The following is a 27,127-nucleotide window of genomic DNA, read 5'->3' as shown; positions in this document are numbered from 1 at the left end:
GCCTCTTCATTCCCTACCCCTACCTTGCCCCCCAGTCTTTTCTCTATATCTGAGAGTCTTTTTCTTTCTCTTTTGTTATTTTTACTAGTTTGTTGTATATTCTAGATTGCACATACAATGCCATACAAGATTTGTCTTTTCCCCTATGATTTATTTCACTAAAGCACCATGCTTTCCAAGTCCACCCAAGTTACTGCCAATAGCAAGATTTCATTCTTTTTTATGGCTGAGTAGTATTTCCTTGCATACATAAAAGACATCTTCTTTATCCATTTATCTGGTGGTGGGCATTTAGGTTGTTTCCACATGTGGCAATGGTAAATAATGCTGCTATAAACATTAGAGTGCATGAACCTTTCTGCATTATTGTTTGGGAGATATATATATATATATATATATATATACACATATATACACACGACTGAGCGACTGAACTGACTGATATATATCTCCAGCTCTTTTAATTCTACCCTTCTAAACTTATCACTGCTCCAAAATCACTGCAGATGGTGATTGCAGTCATGAAATTAAAAGATGTTCGCTCCTTGGAAGAAAAGCTATGACCAACCTAGACAGCATATTAAAAAGCAGAGACATTACTTTGCCAACAAATGTCCGTCTAGTCAAAGCTATGTTTTTTCCAGTAGTCATGTATGGATGTGAGAGTTGGACCATAAAGAAAGCTGAGAACTGAAGAACTGATGCTTTTGAACTGTGGTGTTGGAGAAGACTCTTGAGAGTCCCTTGGACTGCAAGGAGATCAAACCAGTCCACCTTTGCCTGTGTGGACCACAATGAACTGTGGAAAATTCTGAAAGAGTTGGGAATACCAGACCACCTGACCTGCCTCTTGGGAAATCTGTATGCAGGTCAGGAAGCAACAGTTAGAACTGGACATGGAACAACAGACTGGTTCCAAATAGGAAAAGGAGTATGTCAAAGCTGTATATTATCACCCTGATTATTTAACTTCTATGCAGAGTACATCATGAGACACGCTGGGCTGGAAGAAGCACAAGCTGGAATCAAGACTGCTGGGAGAAATATCAATAACCTCAGATATGCAGATGACACCACCCTTATGGCAGAAAGTGAAGAGGAACTAAAAAGCCTCTTGATGAAAGTGAAAGAGGAGAGTGAAAAAGTTGGCTTAAAGCTCAACATTCAGAAAACAAAGATCATGGCATCTGGTCCCATCACTTCATGGGAAATAGATGGGGAAACAGTGGAAACAGTGTCAGACTTTGTTTTTCGGGGCTCCAAAATCACTGGAGATGGTGACTGCAGCCATGAAATAAAAGACGCTTACTCCTTGGAAGAAAAGCTATGACCAACCTAGACAGCATATTGAAAAGCAGAGACATTACTTTGCGAACAAAGGTCTGTCTAGTCAAGGCTATGGTTTTTCCAGTGGTCATGTATGGATGTGAGAGTTGGACTGTGAACATAGCTGAGCGCTGAAGAATTGATGCTTTTGAACTGTGGTATTGAAGAAGACTCTTGAAAGTCCCTTGGACTGCAAGGAGATCCAACCAGTCCATTCTGAAGGAGATCAGCCCTGGGATTTCTTTGGAAGGAATGATGCTAAAGCTGAAACTCCAGTACTCTGGCCACCTCATGCGAAGAGTTGACTCACTGGAAAAGACTCTGATTCTGGGAGGGATTGGGGGCAGGAGGAGAAGGGGATGACAGAGGATGAGATGGCTGGATGGCATCACTGACTCGATGGACGTGAGTCTGATTGAACTCCAGGAGTTGATGATGGACAGGGAGGCCTGGCGTGCTGCAATTCATGGGGTTGCAAAGAGTTGGATACAACTGAGCGTCTGAACTGAAAGGAGATCAGTCCTGAATATTCATTGGAAGGACTGATGCTGAAGCTGAAGCTCCAATACTTTGGCCACCTGATGCAAAGAACTGACTCATTGGAAAAGACCCTGATGCTGGGAAAGACTGAAGGCAGGAGGAGAAGGGGATGACAGAGGATGAGATGGTTTGATGGCATCATCGACTTCATGGACATGAGTTTGTGTAGGCTCTGGGAGTTGGTGATGGACAGGGAAGCCTGGTGTTCTGCAGTCCATGGAGTCTCAAAGAGTCAGACACAACTGAGTGACTGAACTGAAATTTATCACATGAAACTGTTATGAGGTAGGAATTCAGCTCCTTCGAAGTAGAGAGATACTTTTATCTAAAAGTTTTGACATAAGTCTTATGTTCTTGGTGCATCACCTGGTCTTTGCTACAGCCCATAACATTCTCATAGAAGGGCACAATGGGTCAGATGTTCCACTTGGTAGACCTGGTAGATTCAAACACCCTTGTCCTCAGTCATGTCTGAGTCTTTGAGACCCCATAGACTGTAGCCCACCAGATTACTTTTTCCATGGGATTTTATCGGCAAGAATACTGGAATGGGTTACCATTTCCTTCTGCAAGGGATCTTCTCCACCCAAGAATCGAACCCACATCTCTTACAGCTCCTGCAATGGCAGGCAGATTCTTTACCGTTAGTGGCATCTGGGATAACCCTCAAACACCCTACCTGACAGTTAACAGGGGTTTGCCTTTGGGCAATTTACTTAACCTCCCTGAACTGCAGGTTGGTCAATAACAAAATGGGGTTAATAACACTACTTCTAATTTACCATAAGGAGTTGTCAAGCATTTAGGACACTGTCATATCATAAACTCAACTCCTGGCTTCCTATCTCCCTATTTGTGGTGGGAGATGTCTTTGTCGTTCCCTGCAAATCCACATATGTGGGTCTTTTTCTTTAATCACCCTCCACCCGCACCATCCCCACTCTTCTTTCCTGGCTAGTTTCTCATTCTTCTGATCTCATTTTAAATGTCACTTCTTTGGAAGCATCTTCAGACACCTCATTAACTCCCTCTCCTTACTCCTTCTCGGAACAACCTATGTTGCTCCTTCATTACTTTACCACACTTTGTAATTTTCTATTTAGTTGACCTACTCTGTTTTTGTCCATCATCTGGAAACTCCACCAGGCACCTTGTGTCTCGCTCTCCTCAGTAGCCTCAGTACAAACGTGGTCTAGGTTTGCAGCACACCTTCATCAAATATTTACAGAAAACGCTCCAATCCTTTCCTGAACTCAGCCTCAGGGAGGGAACGCATCTCTCCTCAAACCACACGGATTAGTGGCGCACTTGACCCTCAAGTCTCCCTATCCCAAATCAGATTCCAACCCAAGATCCCGGGTAAGAAGTTTAACCTGCTTCCTAATACATTCTGAGGGCCAAGGAAAGTTTCAGAAACGCGGAGTAGAGCAGTGTGCAGAATAAGAGAAAGTGATTTGACCTGGCCCTTCCTCTCTGGATCTCAATGTAAGTTTATTGTAAAGGGAAGGGGGAGATTACTGCAATAACGACGTGACAGAACAACCACAAAGATAGAACCAGACAAATGCCAGGCCGAAACTTGCTCTTGAGACAGGAAGACAGATACTGCGCAGGCCCAGTCAAGCCGCTCCACTCTCCCGCCTCCTCCCTGCCTCTTGCCCCGCCCCGAGTCGCAGGGTCCGCAGCGCAGTCAGCTGACGCGGCGTGACGGAGGTCACGTGACGGTGGGCGGGGCTACAGGCGCAAGCGCAGGTCGTGCGCGTCTGGATCAGCTGACCCGAGGGGGCGATTTGGCTGAGGTAGGCCGCTGTCTGCCGCCTCGGAGTCGCCGCCGCTGGCGCCGTCGCCATAGCCATGGCCAGTCAGTCGCAGGGCATCCAGCAGCTGCTCCAGGCGGAGAAACGGGCCGCCGAGAAGGTGTCCGAGGCCCGCAAGCGTGAGTTTGGGATTGAAGCAGCCCAGCGTGGCGCGAGTCCAGGGATTGCGGCTAGGCCGCGAGGGGTGGTAGGTGGGTTAGGACCGAAAAACTGTGGACCAGACGGGGGAGGGGGATGGTTACAGTCGGGGATGCTTGTGTGACTCGCAGCTGTCCGGATCCGAGCCTCTGGAAGTCTTGGAGGTCGCCTGAGAGCTGCGATGTGGGCTAATAGATAGGGTGTGGAATCAGTAATAGGTGGACGACCTTCTTAGGGCCTGGGAGGCGAATAAAATGGACTGTCCAAACGGAAGTTATTGTCTCCATCGTTTACCGTGTTACCCAGCCTGGAAAAGGTCCTCTTCGCCACGTCTCAGACCCTCCCTCATTCGCCATGTTTAGTCACTTGGCAAGGCATTATTGTTCACTTGTCTCCATCCCTGCAGCCAGCATCTTAGTCCAGGACGCCAAGTTTTCTGAGATGCCCGTAGCAGCCTAGTTCGTTAATTCCTTAATACGTGCCAAACGCAGTACGCCGTTCGTTTTTGGTTTCTTATTGAAGTTTTCAAAGCCCCAGTGAAAGAAGCAGCTATTGGGTAGATTAATTGAGGGTGAGAGGAGGGCTAGAGTTGAGAAATGAGAAGTTACTAAAGAACTTAATAGGAGGATCGAATCTAATTGTTGAGTGGGAGACTTCCTCCTCTCCAATTCATTCTTCTCAGTGTAGTCAGAGTCATATATCTCAGTTGCCACTCTGATTTCCTCCTGTAGTCACCAGACCTTTAGTGTCTGCAGAATAAAACCTAAATTCCTTAAGAGGGTGTAGGAGGTGCTTTTGAATCAGGCTCTGTTTTCTCTAATCTCTTAGGTATTGCTCAAAGACACGTTGGTTTATATCACCTTCAAGCCTTTGCACAGTTGGTTCCTGATTGGAAAAGCCTTTTCCTACTTTACTCTCCTTATTCTCACACACATAGTCTTCCTTCAGATCTTAAAATTTAGGTAATAGTTATTCCAGGAAACTTGCCCTAATTTGGTCTTTACCCCTCAGACTAGGTTAGACCTCCTCCCCAAGTGCCTATTTCTGTCCTCACAGTGCAGTAACCTGTTTCTTCATATGGCCCACTTACTAGTATAAGCTCCTGGAGAACAGGAACTGTGTCTAATTAAACTTTATTTATTCAGTTTCCTATCTGGTGAGATAGATGTTTCTATTCCTATTTTACCCAGGGAAGGTTGGGACCCAGAGAAAAATGATATGACCATACCCTGGGACACAACATAGCTGGGGTAAAAATACCAAAAACTGGTAATTTCAGTATTCTCTTGATTTTCTTTCTTTTTTTTTTTTCCAATCATAAGATTTACACTCTTTGTACTCAAGCCTGGCTCTGGTACTTTCTCAGTTAGGGGTCATATGACACTTTGTATTTTATTGAAATAGCTTTTTTTGAGGGGGGCTGGAGATAGGAAGAAATTTTCTGTTCTTGCTCTGGTTACTGGAAAGTTCTGTGTTCCTCATGGAGTATTCTCATCATACTGTTGATGAGTATTTCCAGAATGACTTCTCAGAGTGTGTCTTATGATGGATCATCAGCAACAGAAGTTGTATCTGTTGGGAAATGTGTGAGAATATTTGGGGAAAGTGCAGGAACAGTTACTTGGCATATGGTTAAAAATGATCGAGTGCTTTGGAGGTAGGGGTTGTGATTTACACCTTCCTTTTTCCTGTCAGACCTGGTGCAGGGACTTGTATATCTCCGGTAGCTGTTACATAATGATGGAAAGAATTTGTTTTGAAGGATTTAAATTTATGTCTAATATATATCTCAGGATTTGCAGTAGTTAGGAATAGAATTATTAAGACCTACAATTTGAAAAAGTTATTGCCTTTCTTGATCTGTAGTCATGGTTGACATGCCCAGTTAGGAATTGGAAAGAGACAGTACATGATGCAGTACAGTGGTCCAGCCCAATTTTTCATGAAATCATTGTGTCATTGGAGTGAAACAACAATGCTGGCCTGTACATGTAAGGCCCTCAAAAACAAACAAACAAATGGACTTAAATTATTTCCTGCTCAAATACTTTTTGGTTTTCTGAGAAGCAAATCAGAATTGAATTTTGAAGATATTTGCTGACAGGCAGAGAATGGTTTTCTGTGATTGTGGTTTTCATTCTGTCTGCCCTCTGATGGATGAGGATAAGAGCCTTGTGCAAGCTTCCTGATGGGAGGGACTGGCTGTAGGGAAAACTGGATCTTCAACAGTTAGAACTGGACATGGGACAACAGACTGGTTCAAAATTGGGAAAGGGATACATTGAGGCTGTATATTGTCACCCTGCTTATTTAAATTACATGTGAGTACATCACGTGAAATGCTGGGCTGGATGAATCACAAGCTGGAATCAAGATTGCTGGGAGAAATATCAATAACCTCAGATATGCAGATGGCACCACCCTTATGGCAGAAAGTGAACAGGAATTAAAGAGCCTCTTGATGAAGGTGAAAGAGGAGAGTGAAAAAGCTCACTTAAAACTCAGCATTCAAAAAACTAGGATCGTGGATTCCAGATCCATCTCTTCATGGCAAATAGATGGGAAAACGATGGAAACAGTGACAGACTTTTATTTTCTAGGGCTCCAGAATCACTGTGGTCAGTGACTGCTTTCATGAAATTAAAAGACACTTGCTCCTTGGAGGAAAAGCAATGACAAACCTAGACAGTGTATTAAAAAGCAGAGATTACTTTGTCTAGTCAGTTTAGTCAGTTTGTCTAGTCTTGTCTACTGGTTTTTTCCAGTAGTCATGTATGGATGTGAGAATTGGACCATAAAGAAGGCTGAATGCCGAAAAATTGATGCCTTTGAACTGTGGTGCTGGAGAAGACTCTTGAGAGTTGCTTGGACAGCATGAAGATCAAACCAGTCAATCGTAGAGGAAATTAACCCTGTTACTCATTGGAAAGACTGATGCTGAAGCTCCAATACTTGGGCCACCTGATGTGAAGAACTGACTCATTGGAAAAGACCCTGATGCCAGGAAAGCTTGAAGGCAGGAGGAGAACGAGAGGACAAGAGGATGAGATGATAGATGGCATCATTGATCCAATGAACACAAATTTGAGCAAACTCCAGGAGATGGTGAAGGACTGGTGTGCTGCAGTCCATGGAGTTGCAAAGAGTCAGATGAGACTGAGTGCCTGAACAACAGTAGCAAGAGAATGGTTAACCTTAAGTAATTAACTCGGGGAGCCATGGGAGCTGGGAGTGGTTGCAAGTGGTATTGTGAAAATGTGGGGCTACTGTGCAATATTCAGGCCAAGTTAAAATTTGTTGTTGGTTTGGGAAATAATCTTGGCTTTGTTGGCCTTGAATGTATAGCTGATGAGGATGGCATGTGGAGTACTGGGGTAGAGGTCAGCTGGAGCAGACCCTAAGTGGTGGGCCGTAAATAGTACTGGAGAAAATACATACCTAGGGAAATACTCCTTTTCGTTGTTTTAGACTAGCCTCCTTTAGTATTAATGTCCTGGGGTTATCACCAGTCCAAAATTCTGTTGTTAATCAGGAGTTGTTGCTATTGTTGTTTAGTCTCCAAGTGGTGTTTGACTCTTTGCAACCCCACGGACTGCAGCCTGCTAGGCCCCTCTGTCCATGGGATTTCCCAGGCAAGATCAGGAGGTGGACGGTTAAATTCAGTTTCATTCATCTACATGGACTGTGTGGGATTTGGGCAGTTGATATGCAATGAATTATAAGTTTTCTTTTATTTTTTAATTCTTTTTAAAATTTTAATTGGAGGATAATTGTTTTACAGTGTTGTGTTGGTTTCTGCTGTACAACAGCATGAGTCAGCTAGAAGTATACATATATTCCCTCCCTCTTAGGCTGCCCTCCCAACAGCTTGCTTTTAAGATGCAGAATGTCTTTCACTCTGAATTAAATAAGTGTTCAGATTGATTGCCTAGGACCTCCCACCCCACCCCCCAATTTGTGTATCTGAGAAATTTGGACAGAGAAACTGACTGATCTTGAGGTCCATTTTCATAAAAACTATGCTCTTCCAGAAACCAGAGCTTCTGTGTTTCCTCACTTACATGCTTGTACAGTCTTAGGTCCAGTGCTCCACATCTGAGAAGAATTTCTTCTCAGAACCAGTTTCCTTATTTCCTTGTGCACAGGCATGGATATTAGTTTCCAATATTACATCATCCGTTTCATTAGTTACAGTTTACGTTGATATCCTTTGGGAGCATGTTAGCCACCTCGGTAAGCTAGCTGAGCTCCGATTAGAATCAGCAGCATACTTAAGTGTTTTACTTCTCAGGGAGAGGATTCCCCAGATGGCTTATGTCGCCCATTTTATGTGGATTCTTAGTAGTTGAGGTTGAGAAAATATTCTGACACATTCCAAAGTGTTTTGCATAATTTTTACAGTCTGTTAGTATAGAAGGTGGTCCTTTTTATCGAGTCACTTCCCAGTGAAGTACAGTCTAGTCAAGTACAGGAGGTAGGAACCTGTACTATTGGTTAGCTCTCAATTCCCTTTCTCCCTCTTCCCTCCACGTGTCTGTTGAGACTGTATCTTCAAACTTTTGTCACTGTTTATGGTTAGAATTTACCATCTCAGTCTCTGCTTCCTCTTCTGCTTGTCTCCTAACCACTTCCTTTGAAAACAGGAAAGAACCGGAGGCTGAAGCAGGCTAAAGAAGAAGCCCAGGCTGAAATCGAACAGTACCGCCTGCAGAGGGAGAAGGAGTTCAAGGCCAAGGAAGCTGCGGTGGGTCCAGTGAATTTTCATTATTGCCTTAGTTTCCTGAGGCTTCCTTCCTCTCCCCTTCCCCTTAGGCTCCCAAAATAGTCAGCATAGCTCAGTGATTCTGATTCTGGTAAAAATTTGAAAACTGGGTTATTGGATGCTTAGGCTGAATCCCTCAGGATGATTAGTTTTTAACATTTGAATTCTAGTCTTCACTTAGATAAATAATGAAATTTTAATAGATATAATTAGATATTAAATATAGATAACTTTATGGAGATATATGTGATTTAATATATATTAAATATAGATAATATTAAATATCTTCAAACGGTGAATGTGTGCCAGATGCAGAGGATCAGCTGTGAACAGAAATAGACATGGTCCTTAGCTTACAGTCTGGTGGTCAGGGACACTCAGTAATAAAACACAAGTCACGCAAATAGACAACTGAAGAGGACTGCAGTGGTCATAAACATGAATTCTATGGAGCCCTGCTTTAGTTTAGTATAGATAGTAACTTACCAGTAGAGGGTAGACCACGATGCATGTGATGTATATAATAATGGTACAAAAACAGATCACAGAAAGCACAGAGGAAGCAGAGGAAATTCGGGAAAAGGTAAAGGATGGAAGAGGCTTTATAGAGGGGAAAAAACCTCCATTTGGACTTCTGGATACAGGTAATAGAAAGCAGCTCAAGCTGGTTTAAGCAAAGTGGGATTTGTCAACCTACATGATTGGAAACCCAGGTAAAGACTGAGTTCCGTTTTGAGCTATGAGCTTAAATAATGCCTTCAGGGCTACTTCCATCTCTGCCTTTATGGGCTTCATTCTCAAGTTCTACATTGTGGCCTACTAGATCCAGGTACACATCCTCCCAGGTCCAACTCCAGTGATTAAAGGGTCAGGCCTCTCTCTCAGTAAGTAGCCAAAGTTTCGTTCATCTTTGCACTGGGCACTGACTGCTGTTGAAACTTAAACTGGGTCTGGGTCTCTTACTCATGAATTGGTGGTGTAAATTGTCAGACTGCCCACAAGACAGTGTAGAAATAAGGGTGGCCATCTTGTCCTATTTTTGCATTGATGCTGCCATTGCTTATATAGATGGTCTCATGCATGAGATCTGAGTTTTTCTAGCGGTATTCCATTGTAACTGCTTCACTTTTGCGACTTCTGGGGCTTGCCGTATAGTTGACATACTCTAGAATAGAATAGAGGTAGTGGATTTTTCCGACTCCCCCCCCACCCCAAGAAAGGATTATGGACGTTTAAAATATGGGTAAGCAGCTGAGCCAACCATTAAGAAATGCTCCAAGATATTCCTACAATATGAACAGTGATAGTATGAAGAGCCCTAGGTTTGACTCTCTGCCTGTTCACTTGAACCTTTTTGAGTGAAGGAATATAATTATTAACATATGTAATGAGGTGACAGCAGCTTAGGTGTTAGAAAGGGTCAGGCACAAAAAAAGTGATGCCTTAAGAACCTGATGGGTCACATTCTGATAAAGTAGCTGCAACAGTTAACAATGAGAAGACAGTAAATGAAAGTTTATATATCACTGTGTGAAATTGTAAATAGAAACTGAAGAGATAAAACATCTGTGCACCAAAATTTCAAGCAATAAAACAGCAACAGTGAGAGGATAGTTCCCCTCTCACTCAGACCTGCAGTCCTCAGAGATAACCACTGTTAATAGTTTCTTGTGTATTCTTCTAGAATGTTTATATTTAAATGAACAGATGGCATGTGTTCATAATACTGGTGAATCCACTGCTGAAGTGCTAAAACATTAACTAGTCATAGTAAAGCTGTATATTCCTCCTAAATTGCATCTCCCTGGTGTTAAAAAACAGAGACATTACTTTGTCAACAAAGGTTCATCCAGTCAAGGCTATGGTTTTTCCAGTAGTAATGTATGGGTGTGAGAGTTGGACTGTAAAGAAAGCTGAGCACTGGAAGAATTGATGCTTTTGAACTGTGGTGTTGCAGAAGACTCTTGAGAGTCCCTTGGACTGCAGGGAGGTCCAACCAGTCCATCCTAAAGGAGATCAGTCCTGGGTGTTCATTGGAAGGACTGACGCTGAAGCTGAAACTCCCAGTACTTTGGCCACCTGATGCGAAGAGCTGACTCATTGGAAAAGACCCTGATGCTGGGAAAGATTGAGGGCAGGAGAAGGGGACGACAGAGGATGAGATGGCATCACCGACTCAATGGACATGAATTTGGGTGGACTGCGGGAGTTGGTGATGGACAGGGAGGCCTGACTTGGTGCGGTTCATGGGGTCGCAAAGAATTGGACACAACTGAGTGACTGAACTGAACTGAGTGTTACTTTTTAAGAGGTTTTTTTTTTTTTTTTTTTTTTTAAATACCACATATCTCTCCGTTTTAAAACTGCACTAGGAGATACTACTAACCACCAGGCCTCAGTTGTTGGGTCTTCAGGTTCATTCCAGTCTCTGGTTAAGGCTGCACATTAGACTCTAGAGAGATGTGGCTGTGTCCCTCTCTGGGATAATTTCCCAGGAATGGAAGTGCTGTGCAGTTTGTTTACCTTTTGTTCAATGTTGAAAAGTCAGCCACCCAAGTGACTGTATCAGCTTCTGCTCCCACAAATCGTGGGAATGTTGACTTCTGGGAATGCTGACTTCTCACATGCTCTTTGGTCACAATGTTACATTTCCTGCTGCTGATTATTTATATTCATGATGAAACTGGGTTTCTTCAAAAGTCTGAAGTCAGTCAGTTCAGTTGCTCAGTCGTGTCCGACTCTTTGCGACCCCATGAACTGCAGCATGCCAGGCTTCTCTGTCCGTCAACAACTCCCAGAGCTTGCTCAAACTCGTCCATTGAGTCGGTGATGCCATCCAACCGTCTCATCCTCTGTTGTCCCCTTCCCTTCCCGCCTTCAGTCTTTGCCAGCATCAGGGTCTTTTCCAGTGAGTCAGTTCTTCACATCAAGTGGCCAAAGTATTGGAGTTTCAGCTTCAACATCAGTCCTTCCAATGAACACCCAGGACTGATCTCCTTTAGGAAGGACTGGTTGGATCTCCTTGCAGTCCAAGGGACTCTCAAGAGTCTTCTCCAATACCACAGTTCAAAAGCATCAATTCTTTGGTGCTCAGCTTTCTTTATAGTCCAACTCTCATATCTATAGGTGACTGTTGGAAAAACCATAGGTTTGACTAGATGGACCTTTGTTGGCATATTAATATCTCTGTTTTTTAGTACGCTGTCTGGGTTGTCAGAAAGCTGCTTATTAAAAGTCAGAAAGCTGCTTATTAAATGTTCATCCTGATGTTCCCTCTGTTGTCATTCCCTGAATCCAGGCTCTGGGATCCCATGGTAGCTGCAGCACTGAAGTAGAGAAGGACACCCAGGAGAAGATGACCATCCTTCAGACCTTCTTCCGGCAGAACAGGGATGAAGTCTTGGATAACCTGTTGGCCTTTGTGTGCGACATCCGTCCAGAAATCCATGAGAACTACCGCATAAATGGATAGAGGCAGAAGAAAAGTGCCTATTCCGTGGATTGGCGTTTTGAATGCCTTCATGGAACATGAGGCTTCATTTAGCAAGGCTTGAGTTATATCTTATGAAAAGGCATTAAATTATTTCTGTATATTATATAGTAGGTCCCTTCACTTTTTGCAGAATCGCCAACGTAGATTCTTTGTACAGGCTTGGAGCTTATCCAAAGATATGTATCTTTTTACCTCATATTTCTTAGAAATTTAATGGATATATGTTGTCTGTTTTCTATGCCTTTTCACTCAAGCAGCATATTATCAACATTGACTTTTTCTTTCTTAGATAGTTTTTTAAAACCCAATTTTCTTAAGAAAGAAAGGGATTAAAACATTTTTTTCCCAAAATCTTTCTTGAAGGTCAGGGGCTTTATCTATGAAAAAGTAGTAAATAGTTATTTGTAACCCATGTGAAACAGCAGCCAGCCTTAAAATAGTCCTTTCCAACTAAGGGTTAGAACAGTGGGTCCTAGTGTTGGGCTGCTCTTAGTTTCTTATTCACACTTACTAGATGGTAGAATTCACCAACTTGTTACACGTTACTACTTGTGTATTGATACTGTACTGCTAATCATTTAAAAGTAAAGACTGTCGTGCGTTTTCCTCCTCTCAGCTGCATCCTCTTTGATAATGCAAAATGTGCTTTGACCCAGATGTTCTGCGGAATTTCACTAAGGAAGTTAGATTAGTACATGTATCACACACACAGTTGCGTGCATACTGAGAAAATATTCATGGTATGCACCTTAGCAGGAAGGAAATCACTGGTGATTTCATCCAGCAGCTGTTTTGAAAAATAGCAATCAACTAGTAAGTCTGAAGTTTGCTTTTTCTTAAAAGCCCCCTTTCCTGGGGCAGCCTTATATTTCCTTACAGGTGGGCTAAATGCTTAGTGTGGAACCTAAGGTAACTTCACACTAACACTCAAGAATTAAATGCCCCCAACCCACTGTAATGGAGATGGTAATGGCAACCCAGTCCAGTATTCTTGCCTGGAGAATCCCCTGGACAGAGGAGCTTGGTGGGCTACAGTCACAATAGTCGGACACAACTTAGTGACTACACCACCACCACCACCCCACTATAAGCTGATAGTCTTTGATGGGCAAGATAATTTCTGGTAGGTGGAAACAATTGAAAGAACATCATCCTGAAACTACAGGAGAATTAGATGACCTTTTAAAACTGTTATTTTTGTTTACTCCGGATGGTTTGTTCTCTGGGCACTTCCGTCTCCAGTCGTTGGTCCGTTTTCATAGAGTTCCTCATAAGAACTTTCTGTATGAGCTTTCCTATTTTTTAGTGTTCAGGCATTCCAGTGACTGCTTGTCAGGTGAGCAGTGCTGACCAGACCGGGGCCCCCTCCTCTGCCTGCCTGACCTTGATTGTCACGGGACACGGTCCTTCTCGAGCCATTTTCTCTGCCTCCGTTTTGCAGCAGTGTGATGCCTTGCTTTCCAGTCTCTTGCTGATTCCTCCCATTTTCCTGAAGTCTTGCTCTTGGATGTCTCTACACCCATTTCCTTGTTGAGACCATCTACATTCCATGGCTTTAATATCATCTGTATCGAAGACCCAAATTTATATCTCCAACTTACCTCCTCTGAACTCAGAATTCTCAGATTGCTTATTTGATGCTTTGCTTTGACATCTGATAAGTGTCTCCACCCTAACTAATGTGTCCCAAACGGTACCTGGATCTTTAGGGCTTTACTCCTGGTATGGTTAAGGAGAGCAATTCCAAGCCTCTACCTAACTGCAGATACAGATTTCCCAAACTGGAGGACTACCAAGGAGGAACGTCATGTGTTCACTAGTTAAGACCCAGTATCTTCAACTTGGTGTCCACCAGTATCTTCACTCTGAATCTGAAAGGTTGTATTTACCTGACTGCTTGACTCTTAACCTTCCAGTTAACCAGCTGAATGTCACTAACATAGCAAGCAAAAGGGGTGTATTTTAGGCTCACAAGATCAGACACGAACAGAGCTTGGTTAGTGAACTGAGGGACAGGAACCTAAAGAGACTGAAGAACTGAATGTAAAGTGAGCAGAAAAACACTTGACTGTAAAGGGAGAGAGGAGAGCGGTGCCCAGTGGCTGATGGTTTGAGGAAGGTGATGGCAGGTTTAAATGCTTGTGAGTGAGGGGACAGAAGGAGGGAGATTGGACATGTTCCGGGTGGAGAGAGCCCCAAGGGGTCTGGAGGCCAAGAGACTGTTTGGTACTCTTGGTTGTCAACCTTGACTGTACCCAGCAAAAATGGTGTGGCGGCCCCTCCCAGGCAGTGGAACTGGTCTCTGGGGGAGGGGCCAGGAGTAACATTTTTAAAAATTTCCTTTTGGGAACTTGGTGGTCCAGCGGTTAAGATCCCACACTTCTGATGCAGGTGGTGTGGCTTTGATTCCTGGTCAGGGGACTAAGGTCCCACGTGCCAGCTGTGAAGTGTGACCAAAAATAAATTTCCCTTTGAGAGATTAGCATCTAGTAGGTTCTTCAACCTCAAAAACAGGCAGATATGTTGGTTTTGATGTAGAGTGAACCTCAAGACACATGCAGAACAGTGTGTGGTTCTCATTGAGCATGAAAAGCTAAACACACGCCTGTATTTCCATACGCAGAGCGTATGACTGGTGGTTATATGCTGGTGGTTAATAGCGACTATCTCAGAAGATCTCGGCTGTGGGAGAGTTACTTTTAGTACACTTAACTATTGGGGTGTTCAGCAGTGTCCTTGACCTGTAGTACCCCTTCAGTACAATGACCAAACATACCTCCAGACATTGTCATATGTCTCCTGGGGGCCAAAACCACCCAGCTGACAACCACTTAACAACAACAGCAGAATTACTGAACATACCACATGATTCCTAGGACATTGGAGGCACTGAACAAGTATTTTCTAAAATTTTCTAAAATTTGCTTTTCATCCTTGATTATAAGTCTAATAATAGCTCTTAATGGTATGGATTGAATGTTCTCTGAAGTCTCCATGGCTTAATACAACAAAGATTTATTTTTTATAACTGATACAGGTTGGGGGACCAGGCAGCTGTCCTCCATATGGTGACCAGTGATCGAGATTACTTCCACTTCGTGGCTCTATCATTTTAGCACATGGTTTCCATGATCCCTGAGACAGAGGAAAAAAGTTAGCAAACAGGCAGCTCTATGCTTTGGTCCTGAAATAATATTTCAGCTCATTTATGTGTGTCAGTCCCAGGAGCCAACCTGCTAGGGAGGCTAAGAAATAACCAACCTGTAGTTATTTGGTGAACTCTCTGCTACAAATACTAACAGTAGCTTCCTCCATGCCAGCTAGTAACCATGTGAATTATCAATGAGCAGTAATATTTTGAAAGACATCTTTTTCCTCTTGGGTAGCATGCCTGAACAGTGGGTTTAAAATATTCAGTAAACCGTGTTGTAAACAAATGTGCTGTTGCCCAGACTTTGCGGTCCACTTACGGAGCACAGGCTGAGTAGATGTAACACAGTTCTTAGGGGTCCTAGGATTTCTAGAATGGTCAGTGAACACTGGCTTCAACTTCAGGTCACCAGCTGCATGAGCCCCTAATAAGAGAGAAGCCGTCCTTTGGAAGATCTGAAGCCAGGCACTGGCCTCTCTGGCTATGAAAGTCCGAGGTGGCATCTTCCTCCAGCAAAAGGCTGTTCTGTCCACACTGAGTGTCTGGTTAGTGTAGCCACCGTCACCCGTTACCTTAGCCATATCTTCTACATAATTGGCTACAACTTCTACATCAATTCATATATCATGGAGATGGCTTCCTTCCTTAAACCGCATGAACCAATCTCCACTAGCTTCGAAGTTTTCTTCTGCAGCTTCCTCACCTCTGTCATCCTTCACAGAATTATAGAGTTAAGGCCTTGCTCTGGATTAGGTTTTGGCTTAAGGGGATGTGGCTGATCTATCCAGACCACTCCCAACTTTCTCCAGGGAATTCCCTGGTGGTTTAGTGGTTTGGACTCTGCACTTCCACTGCAGGGGGGACCCGAGTTTGATCCCTGGTCGGGGAACTAAGATCCTGAAAGCCACATAGTCAATTAAAAAAAAAAAAGCAACATTCTCCAGTTAGCAGTAAGGCTGCTTTGATTAAAAAAAAAAAGAAGCAACATTCTCCAATTAGCAGTAAGGCTGCTTTGTTTTCTTATCAATTCATGTGTTCATTGAAATAGCACTTTTCATTTTAAGAACTTTTTCTTTGCATTCACAACTTGAAAACTGGCACAAGAGGCCTACCTTTCGGGCTGTCTTGGCTTTCAACACATCTTCCTCACTAATCTTAATCATTCCTGGGTTTTGACTTAAAATGATAGACATGCAACTTCTCCTTTCATGTGAATACTTAAGAGGCCACTGTAGGGTTATTTACCTGCCTAATTTCAATATTGTGTCTTGGGGAATAGAAAAGTCCAAAGAAAGAGACAGAAATAGGGAACACCTGTTCAGTGGAACCATCAAGACACACATTAATTTTGCCATCTTATATGGGCCTGGTTCTTAACACCCCAAAACAACAGTAACATCAGAGATGATCACCGTAACAAATATCATAATAACAAAAAAGTTTGAAATCCTATGAGAATCAGCAAAGTGTGACACAGAGACACGAAGTGAGCAACTGCTATTGGAACAGTGGTGCCAATGGACTTGCCCGACAGAGTTGCCACAAACCTTCAACTGGGGAATAAAAGGCATTATCCCTGAAGCTCAGAAAGATGAAGCCCAATAAAAAGAGGTATCTTGTGGGCAGATCTTTAGGAGCAGGAGAAGCACATTGTTTACTGAAAGATTTGGTCAGTAATTCAGGGAGAGAATGCTGCCGAATCATGTCAACATCTGTCTTCTTTGGCTTTTAAGAAATGTCAAATTACACTGGCTTCTGGGTCAAGTGTGAATTCAAGGCCATGTCTGTGGAGATGAGGATGAATGGGCTTGGAGAGTCGGGGCAGACAATTCCTTTTTTTTAAAAAAAAATAACAGATGACAGCTGTTGAAGATAAGAATAGAAGAGAAACTAGGCTGGTGGTTCTGAGATCACGATTGGGTTGTCTACCATGTCTTACAGGGTTTTTAAAATTATGAAGACGGGACAGCTGAAATTTCTAGTTAAAAGCCAGGTCACCTTCAATTGCCTTTCCCTCCCCTCCCCTTCCCAACCAGATGCCAGTCCTCCCTTTTCAGGCCCTGGCCCACCTTGTTCCCTTTGTACCTGTCCGTGCACTTGCCTTTTAACCCACGGTATCGAGACATCCCTGACCCCGTGGGTGACTGGCAGCCTTATGATGAAAATTCAAAGTATCTCTTCTGGTTTTGACCCAGTTTCCTGACAGATAGCATATGACTGGTCTAACTGTCTGCACACTGCTGACAGGGATGCTGGCGTGTTTGGTCCCAAGCTCTCGCATGCATATCCTATAGCTGAGAGACATGACTCCAGGATCTAGAGTCAATGAAGTGGAGCCAGGAGCAATAGGACTGCCTGTGGGGCTTGCTTGTCGAAACACTTTTTTCAGAGAGCTCTAATGAGCGGCCACACCTAAGACTTGAACCCAAGTCTGTCTGACGTCCAGCCTGAATTGATCAGTGTGTTCAGGCCACGGCCATGTTTCAAGCAGTGCGTTTCTAAAAGAGAAAGTCAGCGACTCTACAACTGGCAGACCAGTCCCAAAAACAAGGTCTAATTTTTGGTCTTTGCCTTTTTACTTCTCCCACGGCTCTGAGGTGCTCTCCTGTACTGTCTGCTGCCGCACATGGAAATTCTGCCAGGCTGAGAAGAAGTTCCTTCTTGCTTCACCAAAGTTGCCAGATAGTTGGCAGCTGGCCTTCAGACATGGGCCTGTAACTCTCACCCACATGACGGAACAGAATGGGGCAAGTGCTGAGTAAAGGTGGTTTGGCTGGGGTTTGTGGTTATTTGGATTTATCTGTAGTTGAAGCCCTGATGATTTCATTCATAGCCATTCATTCACCAGTTCAGATACCTGTAACCCTACTGGGGGCCCGCTGTTAAGCCCGGCAGAAACAGCCCTGTGCCCCAAAGGTTGATTCTCTTTTTGGGAAAGGGGATCTTGAACAATGACCATAGTGTGTGCTAGGTGTGGCCAGATTAAGTAAGAGTGACTGTGAGAACAGGGGACTGGCCTGGGCTCAGGACAGGAAAGGGCTCCTAGAAGAAGGGCCCTTTCGGCTGAGGTCTGAGAATGTGTCAGTTAACCAGGCCAGGAAGTGGGGATGAGGTTTGAGGCATCTCTCCCAGACGGAGAAAGATGGCAACCATTGAGAACCGAAACAGAGAACACGGGTGTAGGAGGAACTGAGAGATGGGTCAGTGTTCTTGGGGCTTAGGGTTTTCAGAGGTTATTAGTCACCTTTCACTGGATTTCACTGGATTTTGTACTTCCCAGGTGGCTCAGTGGTAAAGGGTCCACCTGCCAATGCAGGAGACACAAGAGTCATGGGTTTGATCCCTGGGTTAGGAAGATCCCCTGGAGGAGGAAATGGCAGCCCACTCAGTACTCTTGCCTGGAAAATCCTGTGGACAAAGGAGCCTGGCGGGCTATAGTCCACATGGTTGCAAAGAGTTGGACATGATTAAGCATTCATGCACCGGATTTCATTCATCTTTCTCCATCCTCCACGGACCCCTGTTCCGTCACACCGGAGTACCAGGCCTTGCCATGTGCCATGGTTTTGCAGATGCAAAAGAATTGCCCAGAAATTCAGTTCACTTTTACTGAGACTTCCTGCTAAGCACCTCACCATTTAATTTAATTCTTAAAAACCTCTCTATTTAGCAGATATTCTTCTTTTATAAATGAGGGAATTGGAGCTCAGAGAGGGGAACTGGCCCATGCAAGTTCACACGCCAGTGAGTGGTGGAGCCTAGTCAGGCAGTTTCAAAGGGCCACGTCTTTCGTGCCTCCCTAGCAAAAGAGATGATGTTTCAACATAGAAGTTCAAGCTGGAACAACAAGCGTGAGAATGTGCAGAGTGAAGGTAGCCCGGCAGAAAGTGCAGGAGGATGGTATCTGGCTTCGTGGAGAAGGCAGGCCTTGCTGGAGTGGCAGGAGTGAGTTAGATGGTGACCAGGCAGTCCAAGGTTCCCTTTCAATATCTTATCAGCAGGTAGGAAAGCTCCAGCATTCCATAACTCTTGCTCTCATGTCCCTACATTGTGCTTAAAGAAATTACAAAAAATAAACATCTTGGATCTTGTATGTCTTGCTCGGTGGTGCCCAGAACAATGCGTGCCACTCAGCACACACCTGATGTCTATCTGTTGATGAATAAACCAACGAACTTCATTTTTAGTAGCCGGCTTCCTGGATCCTCACCTGCCTGGTGAATGAGGGCAGCATGGCTGCTTCATTCCTCAGTCACTGCTCATGTCCCCAGGCACTCCTTTGCCTCCGGCAAAGCCTAAAGCCAACTAGGTCCTGAGATCTGAGAAACTGAAGTCACTCAGTCGTGTCCCACTCTTTGCTACCCCATGGAGTATAGCCTACCAGGCTCCTCTGTCCATGGGATTTTCCAGGCAAGAATACTGGAGTGGGGTACCATTTCTTTCTCCAGGGAATGTGAGAGGTGATCTGAGAGGCCCCTAGCAATTTGGTAGTATCTGTTGAAATTAAAATTGCAACTGACTCAGCAAGTCCACTTGTAGATACGCAGGCTGCGGCATGTACACAGCACGGTGGCTATGACCACATGAGGAAGGCTTTGAGGAAGAGTGGGAACCCCCTACATGCCTACCACTGGTGAGGGGCAAGGGAAAAACAGCTCTACTCCTACAAAATAGAGCTTCCCTGGTGGCTCAGCTGGTAGAAAATCTGCCTGCAACGCAGGAGACCACTTGCAGCACAGGAGATGCTGGCTCAGTCCCTGGGTCTGGAAGATTCTCTGGAGAAAGAAATGGCAACCGACTCCAGTATTCTTGTCTGGAGAATTTCAGAGAAGAGGACCTGGTGGGCTACAGTACATGGGGTCACAAAGAGTCTGACTGAGTGACTAACACACAACTACAAAATATGAAAGTGTCTTATGTACCCCCTTAAAAACAGACCAGACAGAGCGGAGTGTTCTGGAATGAGGTGAATGCCAAGGAACTCAGCTGAAAGAAAAAGCAAGAATAGAATAGATTCTCTTTTGTATAAATGCACAGTGTACCCCATCCGTCCATAAGCTGTCTACAGAAACCTCAGGGAAGGAGGTACTTTTCATTGTTCAGTTCAGTTGCTCAGTCGTGTCCGACTCTTCGTGACCCCATGAATTGCAGCAAGCCAGGCCTCCCTATCCATCACCAACTCCTGGAGTTCACTCAAACTCACGTCCATCGAGTCCGTGATGCCATCCAGCCATCTCATCCTCTGTCGTCCCCTTCTCCTCCTGCCCCCAATCCCTCCCAGCATCAGAGTCTTTTCCAATGAGTCAGCTCTTCGCATCAGGTGGCCAAAGTTACTGGAGTTTCAGCTTTAGCATCATTCCTTCCAAAGAACACCCAGGACTGATCTCCTTTAGGATGGACTGGTTGGATCTCCTTACAGTCCAAGGGACTCTCAAGTCTCTCCAACACCACAGTTCAAAAGCATTGATTCTTTGGCTGTTCACTGTAGACCCCCTGAAATCCCGAGTGATGGAGGTGGGGGTGGTGGGCACTGTCATGGGTCCTGCAGTTATGTACTTTTCACACAGATTATCTCGTTAAAGCTTCACACAATCCCAAGAAACAGTATAATTTGCTTTTGTTTTTAACAGAAAACTAAGGCTCAGAGAAGGAAAACTCTATACTCAAGATGATCTAAAAATCGGAGACACTTGGCTGAGAGCTCAGGGAGCCTGATCCCCCAAACCGATGCTCTTAATACAATGCACATGTAATTTTTCATTAAAAAACAAGTCCCTGAGGAATTTCTGGTTCCCAGTATTGCTTCATCCATCGGGTCCCAAGATTGTCAGACGCGGGCTGGACCTCAGAGGCAAGCCGCTGCTCTCAGGATCCGGGGACCGAGCGAGGCTCAGAGCTGGGCAGAAACTCATCCCGGCCCGGGATCTGGTCCCCCCACCCCACCTCCCCGAGAGCCCCAGAAGCAACGCACGTGGTCGGCGAGCGCGGAGGCGCTTCCCCGCGTCCCGGGAGGGAGCCGGCTGATGAAAGGTAGCTCCCAGCTCGGCTCCGACGCGAACCGGCTTCCCTCTAGGCCCGGAGGCGAGCCCGGCGGGCGGCTCCTCCCGGTGGGGTGACCGCGCGGGGCCGGCCCGGCCCGGGGGCGGGACTCGGGAGGGCGGCGCGGGCGGCAGGCGGGGCGCGGGCGGCGGTGCCCGGAGGCTGCGGCGCGGCGGGGCGGCGGTGCCCACGACCTTCCGCGTCCCCGGGGGCCGGTGGTGCGGCCGGCGGCGGCGGTGGCGCGGACGGGTGAGTGTGCGCGGGCCCGGGGCGCGCGCCCCTGTGTCTGCGCGGGCGCGGGCGCGGGCGGCCGCGAGTCCAGATTTCAGCCGCGCTGCCGCCTGGGTGCCCCGGTCCTGGCCTGGTGTGGGCGCCGAGGGCTGAGTTTGGGCCCCATTTCCCCCCGTTGTGCGTGTGAGGGGCCGGGGGAGGGCGAGAGGGGCGAGGGGCTGATTTCGGGGGTGGAGGGAGGCCCAGGGGCAGCAGAGCCTGGATCAAGACTCAGCTGCCCCAGGCCAAGGCCAGAGGCCAGAGGTGGCCGAACATCCCCTGCCCAGGCGAGCTCGGTTCCTCTGTGGCTCCAACCCCCAGTCTGGCTCCTTGACCTTGGATGGTTCACTTTCGTTTCTGGGTCTTAATTTTCTCACGTGTAAAATGGAGAGCTTGGAGCCATTGTCTCTGAAGGCTTTTCCACCCCAAAACTTCTGTGACAGACCCTCCATCATGGCCCCTTGTTGGGACTTTCCAGTTTAATAAAACAAAACTTGACTTGTGAAAACTGTAGGATTCCCCCGTCCCCCAGCAGACACACACACACATGCACACACACGCACACACACACACACACACACACACAACTTAGGGAGGCGCATGGGGCTCTTCTGGGGATGCGGGGCACTCAGTGTCTGCAGAAACGGAGATTTTTGCAGAGGTTTGCTACCCAATTCAGAAAGATGGATAATTGGAAGGTCTGGTTAAATGGAATCAGCAAGGGGAGTTAGGAAGCTGGGGAGTGGATGGCCAGTTAGTTTGAGGAACTTGAGGGCTGGGCTCACTCCCTGCCTGCCTCCATCCTGGTGTCTGACCTTCCCCTCCTTGTCCCCTTAGGGCTAGTGCAGGGCTGGGGAGGGGGGCAGGGGTGGCAGCTCAGAATACACTAATGGGTGATGGGTCAGCACCTGCCCTTGGCCAGTCTTGCCAACACCCCTCCTGCCCTCTGCAGCCTCCAGTTTGGATGAGAGGCTACAGGGTGAGAGTGGAGGCCACCTTGATCGGCCCCCATCCTACCCTCTGGTTTGTATCTCTCCCTACTTGGCAGTTCCTTCTCTCCCTCCACCTTTGCCAAGGCAGGAGCCTCCTTCCGTGCTCTGAGAAGCCTCCAGAAGAAGTCTTCCCTCAACCCAAGGTACTACCCGCTCCCTCTGCCTGCCTTCTCTGATCATTGTCTGTTTCTCTTTCTCTGAGTTTGTCTTTTCTACCAGATGGTGGTACCCATCAGAGAGGGCCGAACAAGGACTCGAGATTTTATTGCTGGCTTTATAGTCTAGAAAGCACAGGGCCTGGCACTAGAAGATTCTTAGGGAGTGTCTATGGAGTAAAAATAATGATTGGTATGTTCTGTTTTGCTCTGTGATGCTCTCAAGTGATTTAGGTTTGAATTCTTTAAGCCTCACAACAACCTGGTTGCATTATTCCCATGTACACGTGAAGAAACTGAGGCGGTGCAAGTCACTTGCTCCAGGTTATTCACGTGGGAAGTGGCAGGACTGTGCAGGTTGCTTTTCTCCATTACACTAAATAGCCTACAGGTGCGTGACTTCTCCTGGTTGGGACTTTGTGGGAGGCTAATTGGGCCAACTGGGGTAATGGGGATTTCTTCCCAAAGACACTGTCTAATTGTGGGATTCTGCAGCTAATGAACCTTCCACGCTGTCTGGAAGGCTGTCTGGGCAGCTCCAGCTTGTGGATGGTCCCTTCTGCCTGGAGGAGGGACAGGGGCTCCTGGGCCCCACAAATGTTTCTGAGACTCCAGTATAGCCTTTCTGGGAAACAGGTTCCTAGCTAGGATGTCCCTGGGTTCCTGGTCTGGAGCATAGATCCAAGGATTCTCTTTGTTTCATAGGCCTAGGACCCAATCAGATGGAGCAGAACCTCATTTATCGCCAAGTGCAAGCAGGGTAGACATCCTTGGGCTGTTGGTTTCATGCCTCTTGGGGGTACCAGGGAAGAGGAAGGAAGTAAGGGGCGATATGATTGACTGATATTCAGCAGTGTTTGGGAGTGCCTACTGTGCGCCAGGCTTGCGGGAGATGGTCCCTGCCCTCCCACAGCTTGGCAGCTCAGATGCCAATGCGAATGTGTTGCTAGATCACACTTGGGAAATGCAGTCTCCTTCCACCCACTCTTTTTAAAGGCAGTTTAAGGAAAAGGCTCAGCCATAGCCAGACCTGGGTTCTGAGGTTCAGAGATGTGGGAATGACGGTCTTGGATTCTGGAGCTGGATGGCCTGGTTCATCTCCAGTCCCCACAGCTCCCAGCCACCCCACTTTGGGCGGGTCACGTCACATCTTTGACTTGCAGTTCTGTCTCCGGGGAAATGGGAAAAAGCTGTGAGGAAATGGGCCTGATGCTGAGCAGGGTACTGGATGCCACACTTGTATTTCTTTGTGTTGCCCCACAGCAGCTATGCCGGCTGGCCTCCCTGCACCCATTTTGCAGGTGAGGTCAGCAAGGCTCAGGGAGCTAAGAACCTTGACAGTGGATGTCCCAGAGTACGTGTGGGTCAAGTGAAGGTTCACCTCTAGGTCCTTTGGTGCTGAAGTCCTTGCTCTTTTCTTTTTATAACATTTTGTTGCTTTGTATAAACAAGGCTCCCTGTGATGAACAGACCTATCCTCTACTCAGTCAGGAAGGGAAATCCCAGATGCCTGAGAGTGGGGTCTGGTCAGCTCGAGAGTTCTCTGCGGTTCCTGGATGTGTCTGCGCTGGAGAAAATCCAAGACCAGAGGGAAGTTCTCAGCCCAGGCCTTGGAGGGTTCTGGCGCCTCCTATTCATTCCCTCTCAGAACGTTTCTTAGCTTGATCAACGGGACCACAGTCCGAGGAAAGACTCTGGGTGGCTTTCCTCGGCCTGGTGATGGCTTTGGCCTTGGGAGTCTGAGGAAGCTGGCCAGCCCAGGACCAGGCCTGAAGTTTTTTCTCGTGATGTTGTTTTCTGAAGGCAGGCGAAGCTGAGCTGGCTGCTCCAGGATGAACCGCGGCTCCGAGAAGGGGAAGTAGGAGTCCTGCTGGTGCTGCTATGGCGTGTGAACCGCAGATGGACCCTGGCGGGGCGGCTGGCCCCTTGCCCACCTCCTCCCCTGGCTGGAGTCCCTTGCCTGCCGGAAGCCCTCCTGGCTGGGGGCAAGGTAGGGTCATGACCCTTAATTCCTTCCTCCTCTACCCCCCTGCCCCTGCCCCTAGGATGCTGAGCTGGACTCAGATAGTATGCTTGAGGAGAGGTGAGTGGAAGGGCCCAGAAGTGCCTGAGATAAGGGTGGGCATTGGGGGATGTGTTTCCAGGCATTTCTGTCATTGCTACTTACTCTGTCACCGAATTCCTTAGCTTGCCCCCTGCTAGGATGCTATAGCTCCCTAGCACTTCTCCTTGCCTCTTCCATTGTCTCTTCGTGGTGTCTCAGAGAGGGTTTTTAAAAACGTACAACCTTTCTGTTTCCGTTTCTGTTTCAGCGTTTCCCACTGGGCTAAGCATGAAGATCTAGCATTCACCAGCTTGCAAGGCCTGCCTTAAAGGCTCCTGCTGCCCCGGCCATGCTGCCCTGCCCCAGGACCTTTGCACCTGCTGTCCCTTTTACCTGTTACGCCCTTTCCCTGTCTCCTTTCCCCTGCTTTATTTCCTTTCATCCTTCAGAGCTCAGTTCAGATATCCCTTCCATGGGGAATCCTCCCCTGATGGCCCAGCCTAAGCCAGACCCTCTGATATATCTGCTTCTCCCTGTGACACTTAGCAGTTTGTAATTAAATTAATTCCCTGTGTAATAACATGTTGAATGTCCAGCTTCCTAAGTAAAATGTAAGCTGCATGAGGGCAGGGGCTCTGTATTGCTTTGTTCATCCCTGTGTCTATAGTACCTAGCACACAGCTTGGCACATAGTCAGTTCAGTTCAGTCACTCAGTCGTGTCCAACTCTTTGTGATGCCATGAACTGCAGCACACCAGGCCTCCCTGTTCATCACCAACGCCCAGAGTTTACCCAAACCCATGTCTACTGTGTCAGTGATGCCATCCAGCCATCTCATCCTCTGTCGTCCCCTTCTCCTCCTGCCCTCAATCTTTCCCAGCATCAGGGTCTTTTCCAATGAGTCAGCTCTTCACATCAGGTGGCCAAAATATTGGAGTTTCAGCTTCAACATCAGTCCCTCCAATGAACACCCAGGACTGATCTCCTTTAGGATGGACTGGTTGGATCTCCTTGCAGTTCGAGGGACTCTCAAGAGTTTTCTCCAGCACCACAGTTCAAAAGCATCAATTCTTCAGTGCTCAGCTTTCTTTACAGTCCAACTCTCACATCCATACATGACCACTGGAAAAACCATAGCCTTGACTAGACAGACCTTTGTTGGCAAAGTAATGTCTCTGCTTTTTAATATGCTGTCTAGGTTGCTCATAACTCAATAAGTATTTTGAATGAATGAATGAATGAATGGATGAGTGGCTGGGCATAGGCAAGTGGAGATGGCACTTTATATTGTGGCTGGTTTCTTAGGTGATTTCAAACTTAAAAACAAGGGTTCCTTTTATGTCTACTGTTATTAGGAAAGCAATTCACACGTACACGCATACCGGTAGAATGAAATAAAATGGAATAATTTGCCTTCAGCTCTTTGAAGACATTGCTCCACTGGTTTTCGGCAAGCCAGTTCTTGCCCCTTTATAGGAAATAGCTTTCTGTATGTGCACACACACACATACACATGCACACACACACACTTGTACACACACATGTTTCTTGGTAGCTTTTCAGATTCTTTTTTTTAGCTTAAGTGTGAAAACAAGGATTTTTAAGTGGAGGACTTAGAGTTCTCACTTTAAGAAAGAGATGAGAGAGATTATTGCCAAGAATCCAGGAATTCATGGCTTGAAAGGGAAACAGAGATACCATCACTGAGAAAAGTCTTTGCATTTCTCAGGCAAACACTGTCCATACAGTGCAAAGAGCCAGGCTAGGGGAGCAGTTCACAGTCTCCAAGCCCGAGATCCAGATCAGGGTGGGTTTTGCACCCTGCGCTGTGTGGTGAAGGGCTGGTCTGAGGCTCCTGCAGCACAGCTGCCTGCCTTTCCTGTGCTCCTCTTTCTTTTCACTTCCCTTTCTTCCTTTCGTTTCCCCTGGTAGCACCATCCAAGCTGGTTTTCCTTTCAGAAGCCCTGTTTCCTTTCCCATAGTAATCATTTTCCACTTTCTAGGGCTCTTGCGGGAGACCCTGGTTCGATTCCTGGATTGGGAAGATCCCCTGGAGAAGGGATAGGCTACCCACTCCAGTATTCTTGGGCTTCCCTGGTGGCTCAGATGGTAAAGAGTCCGCCTGCAATACGAGAGACCTAGGTTTGATCCTTGGGTTGGGAAGATCCCCTGGAGGAGGGCATGGCAAGTATTCTTGCCTGAAGAACCCCCCTGGACAGAGGAGCCTGGTGGGCCACAGTCTATGGAGTTGCAAAGTCAGCTATGACTCAGTGACTAAGCGCAGGGCTCTTAGAGGATTAAGTGGAATCAAGACTGTGACCCTGAGACTGTGGCTACTGCATAAGAAGGGCTCAGTCCCCGGAAACTATTCATATTTTATTTTATTATTCTATTTTTATT

General features: G+C 46.4%; 2 protein-coding genes across 7 annotated transcripts in view; both read left to right on the top strand.

Moving 5' to 3' along the window:
- The first annotated feature begins 3,523 nt into the window (after positions 1 to 3,523).
- Positions 3,524 to 12,688, top strand: ATP6V1G1 (ATPase H+ transporting V1 subunit G1). Its single transcript, XM_069575291.1, has 3 exons — positions 3,524 to 3,802; positions 8,465 to 8,565; positions 11,882 to 12,688. The coding sequence occupies exons 1-3, from the start codon at positions 3,721 to 3,723 to the stop codon at positions 12,053 to 12,055; spliced, it is 357 nt and encodes a 118-aa protein (XP_069431392.1). The 5' UTR covers positions 3,524 to 3,720; the 3' UTR covers positions 12,056 to 12,688.
- An 8,683-nt stretch (positions 12,689 to 21,371) lies between these two features.
- The window catches only part of TMEM268 (transmembrane protein 268), a 119,011-nt gene continuing 113,255 nt past the window's right edge, over positions 21,372 to 27,127 (top strand). For 3 of the 6 annotated variants that reach the window (XR_011254176.1, XM_069575286.1, XM_069575283.1), the window contains exons 1-3: positions 21,372 to 21,515; positions 22,585 to 22,671; positions 24,487 to 24,673. Coding sequence is in view for 5 of the 6 variants with exons in the window: in XM_069575286.1 (XP_069431387.1) it covers positions 24,565 to 24,673 (109 nt within the window). In the remaining variant the exon portion in view is untranslated. The remainder of the gene's footprint in view (positions 21,516 to 22,584; positions 22,672 to 24,486; positions 24,674 to 27,127) is intronic. The other 3 variants (XM_069575285.1, XM_069575284.1, XM_069575288.1) reach the window with 3 other exon arrangements.

The sequence above is a fragment of the Ovis canadensis genome, chromosome 2 (assembly GCF_042477335.2).
Source record: "Ovis canadensis isolate MfBH-ARS-UI-01 breed Bighorn chromosome 2, ARS-UI_OviCan_v2, whole genome shotgun sequence".
NCBI classification, from domain to species: domain Eukaryota; kingdom Metazoa; phylum Chordata; class Mammalia; order Artiodactyla; family Bovidae; genus Ovis; species Ovis canadensis.
This window is presented reverse-complemented; position numbering and strand designations above follow the sequence as displayed.